Here is a 9,891-nt window from a genome sequence, read left to right as displayed (position 1 = left end):
TCATGTGCCACAAAACATAATGTTGCTTAAGGGGACACGCAGTTGGCACTGTATTCAGAAATTATTCTTTATTTGCATTTTTATTGTTCAAATGTATGGTTTTTTAATGATGCCTAATCGAATAATTATTAAGAACGGGGGAAAAGGCTCCTTAATTTAATTAAGTTAATTTTGCTCTTAACCACTAGATGGCACAAAAACTTATAGATAGAGATACACGTCGAAATGTATCTGATCACTGCGCTAATTTGATCTAATGTTACAACAACAAAAACATTTATATGTTTTTTTTTTTTAAATGTTGTAGAGTAACACATGATGATCCTTTACGAAAATGAACCATGGTTTTGCTACAAAAAAAACAAAAAAACATGGTTATTAAACCATGGAAAGGTGGTTTTGCTACTAACCATAGTTTAACCATGGTATTTGTGGTACAACTGTGGTTATGGTAATCAATTAGCCCAAAAAATCATGGTTACTACATTTTTCGTAAGATAAATTAATGTTTGTATTTTGAGACAAAGATCTTAAAGATTTTCATTTTTGTTCAAGGTAAACAAAAAAAAGTAAAGTAACAAAATAATAATAATAATAATGGAAGAATGTGTAAAAGTATGGTATTTGGGGTAAAAGGCTACCCTGCTTTTGGGGCAAAAAGGCACAATAATTAACATGATAATAAACAGCTGGCTGACTTTTCCATTTGTTGACATGTCATGGTTAGATTCAGATTGTAAATATCATATATTAAGTTGGATCATCATTTTTAAAAAAAATATGAATCATATCATATGATAAAATATCCTTTATTGTTACCACGGTAAATCTATATTACATTATTATGGGATCTCATTCAATGCTTTCAGAGCCTTTACTTACTACTAAAATAATTTTGTTTCTGTATTTTAAAAATGAACATATTTTAATGACATTATATTTATTGAACAAAAATGTATTATTTTATGTATCAAAATAAACAGAAAATGGTACAGAAGTGATTTTTTTGAACAAGTGTTAACTTGGACATTAAAAAAACAACATTATTTCAGCTAGAGTATTTGTATCAATCATGTTTTGCCCCATGCTGGTTTTACCCCGTGTGTCTGTGGGGTAAAAGGTCACCCTCGCCACCTCATACATTCATAGGATTTTTAAACAAAAGAAACACTTTTATGATTTATTTTCACACAAAATCTCTTACTCCATCACACTTTGGGAGTAGTGAATAGCCATGGGGTGTCCAATCCTGCTCCTAGAGAGCCACTGTCCTGCAAAGTTTAGCACCAACCCCAATTAAACACACCTGAACCAGCTAATCAAGATCTTGCTAGGCATACTAGAAACTTCCAGGAAGGTTTGTTGAGGCAAGTTGGAGCTAAACTCTGCAGGACAGTGGCCCTACAGGACCTTTCACAAAAATTTCCACAAATGTAAATTCCGTTTCTTTTTTGCAAACAATTTCAAAACGTTTTTGCTTGTTTTAAAGGAGCTGTATGTAGGACTGTGGCCAAAACTGGTACTGCAATCACTTTCAAATGACTGTGGAGGTGTATCCCCTCTCCACCTCCCCCTGACTCGAGGTTGCCAGATAGGCTGCAGGAACGTAGGCTGCTACAAGGAGCTTCCAATGGCAAGTGACGAGTCCTACACAGCAAGTTTTTTTTTTCATTGTCACAACGTTTTTCTGGACAGGACGACTGCACCGTATTGAGGGGAGGATGGATGGGGCCATGTATCGCGAGACCTTGGCCAACGACCTCTTTCCCTCAGTAAGAGCATTGAAGATGGGTCATGGATGGGTCTTCCAGCGTGACAACGACCCAAAACACACAGCCAGGGAACTAAGGAGTGGTCTAGGTCTCAAGCTCCTGGAGTGGCCTAGCCAGTATAGAATAGAACATCTTTGGAGGGAGCTGAAAGTCCGTATTGCCCAGCGACAGCCCCGAAACCTGAAGGATCTGGAGAAGGTCTGTATGGAGGAGTGGGCCAAAATCGCTGCTGCAGTGTGTGCAAACCTGGTCAAGAACTACAGGAAACGCATGATCTCTGTAATTGCAAACAAAGGTTTCTGTACCAAATATTAAAGGGTTAGTTCACCCAAAAATGAAAATTTTGTCATTAATTACTCACCCTCATGTCGTTCGACACCCGTAAGACCTCCGTTCATCTTCGGAACACAAATGAAGATATTTTAGTTGAAAGCTGATGGCTGAGAAAGGCTTCAGATAGGCCTCCATTGGCATTCAGTACATTTACTCTCCCAAGATCCATAAAAGGCACTTAAAACGTTGTTACAAAGTCCATCTCACCACAGTGACTCTACAATAATTTTACGATGCGACGACAATAGTTTTTGTGCGCAAAAAAAAAATCAAAATAACACCTTTATCCAACTTGTTCTCGTCTTCCGTGTGTGCCTCCACGACGCATGCGCGAGAATATGACGCAGATCCGGCGCTCGGACACATGACCCAGAAGCGATTTGTTTACGAGTAGAGGAAGACGTGCGTATCTAAGCTGTTGAATTCTACATTGATCGTGCTTTAGGTCTCGGCGTAGTGCTCAAAATGGGGTTAAAGTGTGTATTTCATGGATTCCCGAACGCTGGCGCAACGTCATATTCTCGCGCATGCATCGTGGAGGTGCGTAGGCTAGGATTTGGACGTGTGTATACTAAGGCCCAATCCCATTTCTACCCCTTAGCCCTTCTCTTTCCCCTACCCCTTCGTTTTGCGCGTTCACGTGAAGGGGTAGGGGTGTCTCGAATCTCTTTAGGCTGGAGTGCTAGGGGTAAGGGCCAGATAGCCCTTCAAACAAAGATTTTTCAGGACCACACTTCGAACGAAGGGGTATGAGGAGTTTCCCTCCACTACTATCGTTCTGCATAGAATGTGTGTGTGTTGCCACTCGGGATCGATCACTTGTGTGTCGCCTGGCTGCCAGTTTCTCCGTAGCTTGCTAAACGTGATTTGAATTTGGGTGATTTGAACACATATTAATAATAGTTTAAAAATATATATCTGGTCATCCTTCATAACGCAGTCGATATTTACAATACATGTCGTCTGTAAACTCTCGCGTTACCAAGGCAACGGCTGACTTGACGTATAACGTATGAACATTATCGCAGCACCACAGTAGATAACAAAACCATATCCGTACCGGCCGGCTCGGATCAGCACGGAGTGAAACGGTTAATAAACAAAGAGAACAGTTTGGTCCAATGGAAAAGCAGCTTCACTAGTCTTGGATGTTCTGTATCATTCTGTATCATCTTAGGAAACTCTGGCTCATATGTCTTTGAACTGAAAACGAGCGCCATTTTATTAAGTCCAAATACAGCGCAAAACTCTGTTGGGAGTGAGTAATTTGTTAAACGTGCTCGCGCCTGATTTCTGTTAGATATAGGCTAGCCTACGCACTTCATTGCTGTTCATACTGGTTAAATGTCACAGGACATTATAATAAATAAAACGGGGTATGATGACGTGTAATGGTATAGTAGTGGTGTCCCATTTCTTAGGGGAATATTTTCACCCCTACACCTTGGCACTCTGTTTCAAGGGGCAAGGGGAACAGGTAGGTGTAGGGGTAGGGGAAGGCGAAGGGGTATAAAATAGAATTGGGATTGGGCCTAAATGTTGTGTCCGAATATGCCTACTTGCCTACTATATAGTAGGAGAAAACGGTATGTGGAAAGAGTAGTATGTTCGAATCCTCAGTTTTCATAAAACAGTAGATGAGAAATCCCCAGATCCCCGGCCCCGATTCTGGAGTGCTCATCGATGGATACTTATCTATCCCAGCCTTCCCAGGGGAAGCTCCTGTCGGCATGCCTAGATGACATTAAAAAGTGGATGTCTGCAATGTTTTTTTTTATTAAATGAAAACAAACCAGAGACTTTTTGGCCTTCCTGATGGTAGTCTAAGGCATCATCCTCAACTGCATACATTTACAGCAGGGGTGTCCAAAGTCGCTCCTGGAGGGCCACTGTCCTGCAGAGTTTAGCTCTTGCCTCATCACCTGTCTGGAAGTTTCTAATATGCCTGATAAGATCTTGATTAGCTTAATCAAGGGGTTTAATTGGGGTTGGAGCTAAACTCTGCAGGGCAGTGACCCACCATGAGCAGGATTGGACACTCCTGATTTACACCATCAGTGAACACCTGTGTTAAAAATCTGGATGTTCTGCTAGACAGTGACTTGAAACTTGTCAAGCAAGTAAATTCAGTTGTCAGATCTTGTTTTTTCCATCTTCGTCTGCTGACCAAAAAAGCCCTTTGACCCCAAGCCTTTGAATGGGCGATCCATGGTTTACTCGCCCTCAAGTCATCCTAGGTGTATATGACATTCTTCTTTCAGACGAATACAATCAGAGTTATATTAAAAAAGTCCTGACTAATCCAAGATTTATAATGGTAGTGACTGTTGCTCTGTTTTTGAAGTCCATAAAAGTGCATCTGTCCGCAGTTTAAAATGCTTACACTACGTCTGACGAGCGTAACTGGTGTGCAATGTCGCCAGACGTAGTGTAAGCATGTTGACCTGCGAGAGGCGCTACACTTTTTCCGTAAATTGAATACTGAAGGTGATCGGCCAGAAGCTAGATATTTTACTTTATAAAGTTTTAAATACGGATATTTTCCTTACACAAACGCATCGCTTCACTTCAGATGGCCTTAGAAGGCCTAAGGGTGCTTTCACACAAGCACTTTTGGTGCGCACCCGGGTTCGATTGACATCAGAGTTCGGTTCGTTTGAATGATGTGACCGCTGTCTTCCGAACCCTAGAACCGTACCCGAGTCCGCTTAAAAAACGTGGTCTGGGGTTCGGTTCATGTGAACTCCGGTATGGTTTGCTGCTGATGTGAATGCAATCATACTAAATCGCAGAAATGAACCGCTATTAATGACGGATGATTTGATAAAAATGTGTGTTTTTCACTCATTTTCCTGACTGACGTACTGCAAGCAGAGAGCTGTAGATCTCATTTCTGCTCGTCTTCAGCGTTCTTTAGGGCATTTGCAGTACATTCGCGGTAGATAAGACACAAGTGTAGTTTTGTACTGAAGCTTTGGAAACAAAACCAACGGTTCGAAAACAAAAATATGAAAGTGAGGTGAGCAATGCTATGAAGTTTGCCGCCGTCACGCTCGCTGTCGTTACCAAGCAACGGGGTAAACAGCTGCCGTTTTGATGACGCAAATGCACCGTGGTTCGGACCCAAATAATATAATATGAACACAGTCCAGCGGGGGCAGGGGGAGGGGGGAGCAATCAAACTCTGGTTCGGTCCAGGCAATCGAACCAAGTGTGAAAGCACCCTAAGACCGTATTCTTGGTTTCAACGTGCAGAGGTTTTTGTCAATTAGAAACTCTTTTTTATCAGCAATGCAAGTAAGTAAGTTTTGTCTGGGGTGCGAAGAAATATAGAGCTGAGTATCGTCAGCATAACAGAGAAAAATAACGTCATGCTTCCTAATAATATCTCCCAAGGGTGGCCTGTACAGGGTGAAAAGCAATGGTCCTAGCACTGAGCCTTGCGGTACTCCATACTGAACTTGTGATCGGTATGACATCTCTTCATTTACTGCTACAAACTGATAAACAGCTGCTGCTTTGATGACGCAAACGCACCCTGGTTCGGACCCAAATAATATAATATGAACACAGTCCAGCGGGGGAAGTGGGAGGGGGGAGCAATCGAACCAAGTGTGAAAGCACCCTAAGTGGACGGGCAATATGCTAATGTTTGAAAAGGTCGACTCTTACTTTTGAGAGAAGATAACTTTATATACGGAGCACTTTCAGATTTAAAACTTTGCAGGATGTTTCATTCACTTAGAACTATTTTACACACTACATGAAAGGTAATTTTCAAAAATCCATAAGAGGGGCACTTTAATGTCATGTATAAATAAGGATGGGCAAGTGACAGATGCTTGGCAAACTTTGATGGTTCTCCATCAGTTTTATAAGCAAAGTGATTCTAAATTTCACTTTTACTACTGTCTTTATTCATTTGTTTTGGGTGTATCGAGTGAGATTCAACTGTTTTATCCATTTTGTTCCTCTGTGTTGTCACATTTGCCGTTTTTGAGTCAAAAAAAAGCAGCAAATGAAGTACTCAAATGAGCAAAATCATGATATTGTACAGTTTGAAATAAAATATACACTGTATTTTCCCAATACCGGTATACCGCGCATAATAATAGTAACTGTGATGAAGTACAACTATTCAAGTTCTTCACACACAGCTTAACTATTAACTGGTGACAGCTGGTTAATCTTGGGCCCCGTCCACACGCATTTAGCTGTATACGTTAAAAAAAATTGTATCGTATCAGTGTTTCATTCACACGGATCCAGCGTTTTGGGAGCCTGAAACCAACATTTTTTTGAAACCGGGTCCCAGAGTGGATAAATCTGAAACTGACACCCTTTACAAATGGTTTGGCTTCTTACAAACGTTATTAACGTGGCTATAATTCTGGATGAATTCATAAGGATTATTCATAAGTATGCAGTGTCATAACTACATCTCTGACGTTTATAACAAACCAAACAGTTTGAAAATCGGTAGAAAATTGAGCAAGTTATAGTTATTTAAAAAGTACATGCACCATTAAAACACAATGTTACAAGTGAGCGAGCTGACTGTGACAAGATGGCCGCCAGGTGCGGACGTCGACCTCCATTGGCCAGCAGCAGGAACGAGACATCCAGCCTTTATTATGTATATCTATGCACCCCTCTAGCCACAACTCTTCTTCTCCGTCTTTAGTGCATTTCTGTGGCAGAATTACAGCGCCACACACTGGTCTGGCATGTATACTATATCGTTTTGAGTCGGTTTCAGTGGTTTTGTGTGTACGCAGATATTTCTTCAGACGAGGGGAAAATGTTACATAATGGAGCCTTTTCACATTTCGTATTTGGAGCAGGAAAGCAAACTATAGCAGGTTTAGTTGTTAATTATTGCAGAAATGCGTATGATAGCAAACCCAATCTATATAAAAAGAAAACAACTGTTGAACACAATTCCTTTGCATAAGGCAGATTTAATAAAAAAAGGAAAAATGACAATACTTACATTTCTCACAAGGTTAATTTAGTGATAGCCTACAGTACACAAGATTACAATTATGTAAATTCCCTTTTTGGATTATGGTATATATTTGTACCATTTTTAAATCAACATTGTCATCGTTAACATTCTCAGGTTTGCTTTCTCGATTCTCAAAATGCAATATTTCAGTTTCAAACAAGCAGTTCAGACACAACAGCCAGAGCACTGTGCAAAACAGACCAATATAGAAAAAACATAGAAAAGAAAAGTATTTGTGGTCAGTCACCTTTAAGCCCTATTTTGTCAATGGTATGTCAGTGTGTGTAGGAGGTTAAGGTGACAAATGAGCCCGTGTTTTCTTCCTTCGATATGAATGAAGTACATTCAGTTAACATGAATCTGGACGGAAACATGGACCGACGCAGGTTAAACTGATGTCAGGAAGGTCTGCTTTACTTTAAATCATCATCATGATGTAGAATCACGCTGAACAAAGACTCACTGACGTACTTCAAGAGCATAACAATGTGCAATGCATTAGAGAAATTAACTTAGCAGCATGAAATACAAGAACAAATGTATCTTAGTTAAATAAAAAAATGGACATAGGAATGATTTTTTACGAACAATTGCATGAAATTCATCTTACATGAAACCCTCTTTTATGGATCTTTCTGACAGCGAATGAGTTGGTCCACGTCAGCAATGCAACAGAACACAGCAGGACGAATCCAAAACCACAGTAACTAAGTAAAGTTTCTGCAAATGTTGTAGTTTTTGCTCTACGACTCATCATACAAGCGAAAATTAGTGTATCTAAAGACATTCAGTTTGATGCAGACATAAGAAAAAGCGCACTGTACGTCCTCTAGTGCTCATCTGCAGAATTACACATAGCCCATGTTGCACTATTCAAACCAATCTGGTAAAAATCATAACTGGAAATGTGGAGAGAAAAAGCGTTAAAACATTTGTGGTCTCTTTCAAACACGTCGTGCGTGGAAAAATACGGAATTTGGAGTTACTTTTAGCAGCGAAAACCTTTTTTTAAAAGTGATTTATTTTGACATACATAACACAAAATGTCTATTACTAGAATGATTTCCCTTTTTTTGGGGGAAATTGATTTAGATATCACAAATAACTGACTATAAATGCCTTGATAAGGGGAATAAAGCTTTTGTATAAACTCTATAAATGACCTAAAGCTATTCTATAAAATCTTACATTTTATATGTCCTGTAAATTTCATATTCCATATTATTGCAAAACCAAAGAAGCAGCATCTGTTTGTTTAGACTTTCATATTATGTTTTGGACATCGCATTTTTCAATATCTCCGCCCTTTTTTTGAGTATTTTGTCAGAAAGGGGGCGAAGTGCACGTTCCTTCAGCCTTAAGACCACAGTAGAAAACAGGTGAAGAGAAACAAACAAACAAAAAAAGTCATTTATAAATAACGCTGTAATCGTACACAAGTGCACACATGAGACATCTTGTTTGTCACGCTTGCAGATGATGCTCAAACACCACTTCCATTCAGACGCGTGGTGCGGAGACCCATCCGATTAAAAATTCGAAGAGTGTTTCAGAGTGTGACGAACTTCCCGTTGAAACTGCTCGCAAACGCACAGACAGACGTTAAATAAACACCGTATACGGTTACCCTACTGGCCGAGAGCTTGCGTTAGTGGTCCTGCCTCCGTGCCTGTGTTTGAGTCTGGAAGTGTGTGTTAAGCATGTATGATCATGTCAGAAATGTGTGAGTGAAGAGAGACACCCGAGCAATGTCCATTGTCTGACGGAGTGTCAGTCGGCCCAGGATGTACCTCCTACTCATCAGGTGAAGATCAACTCAAGGAGCGCCGCCCCCCTCAGTGCTTCAGCGTGTCATTTCCTGCAGGCCTCAGCGCAGTGCTGGAACTGGGCGAAGCCGAGAAACACCTGTTCCAGTGAGATCTGGCTGACGCAGTAGTCCTCGATGCTGTACTTCTCTTTGGCTGTTTCCAGGACCCCGAACACCTGAGACACAGATTAAAAATGTGTCAGTGCGAACTGTGGAGATCTTGTCAATCGGACGTTCATTGTGCAGGTGCTATGCTAAACATATCTTCTTTTTTAAACTAAGTAATAAATATTACGCCGTGTCTATTCACACCAAGTGCAAATAGCATGCCTTGTTGGCAAGTACTAGCTCCGCCTAACAATGCCTGTTTGGGAAAAACAAGATAATAAAAAAAAAACACTCTTATTTCAATGTTTTCAGTGGAGCAATCAGTAGCGCGCAAGGCTTAAGGATCTTGGTTTTGACGTGATCGACCCGGGTTCGAATCCGCCTTTTGCCGAGCTCGCTCTTCTCCCTTTCCCCGTCACACATCACATAGGAAAGGCGTTTACTTTCAATAAAAATTAAGAAAATGTTCTAAAAGTGGAAATAAAGTGCCTAACGAAATGTTTAATAATAATAAAAGCATTTATTGGGTTAGGGATAGGTGTAGGGAGGGCTTTTATTGTCCCATTAAGGCGGCATCAATTTAATAATTTTAATAAATATAATCATTTACACTCTGTTATTATTGCATCCTGTTAATGTACAACAATACTGAGGTGCAAATATTATGAATCTGTCAAAATAAAGTATAAATTACATGTAATTACTATTTACACACATTGCAAAGAACTGCTACTTTTACATGGTGTAAATAGAATATATCACTATTTTCACTATAGTAAATAGCATCTACAGCTATTTGCACTTTCTACACCTAAATATTAGCATAATGCTTAAAAAAATTAGCATTAAAGGTGCACTATGTA

General features: G+C 40.0%; 1 protein-coding gene across 1 annotated transcript in view; it reads right to left on the bottom strand.

The window, feature by feature from the left end:
- Positions 1–7,039: 7,039 nt before the first annotated feature.
- abca3b (ATP-binding cassette, sub-family A (ABC1), member 3b) overlaps positions 7,040–9,891 on the bottom strand; it is a 99,644-nt gene continuing 96,792 nt past the window's right edge. The window contains exon 31 of the mRNA XM_079827426.1: positions 7,040–9,096. Coding sequence (XP_079683552.1) covers positions 8,965–9,096 — 132 coding nt within the window. The 3' untranslated portion in view covers positions 7,040–8,964. The remainder of the gene's footprint in view (positions 9,097–9,891) is intronic.

Source organism: Gobio gobio (assembly GCF_949357685.1).
Source record: "Gobio gobio genome assembly, chromosome: 1".
Taxonomy (NCBI): domain Eukaryota; kingdom Metazoa; phylum Chordata; class Actinopteri; order Cypriniformes; family Gobionidae; genus Gobio; species Gobio gobio.
The sequence above is the reverse complement of the archived record's forward strand: the minus strand, read 5'-3'. Positions and strand labels throughout refer to the sequence as shown.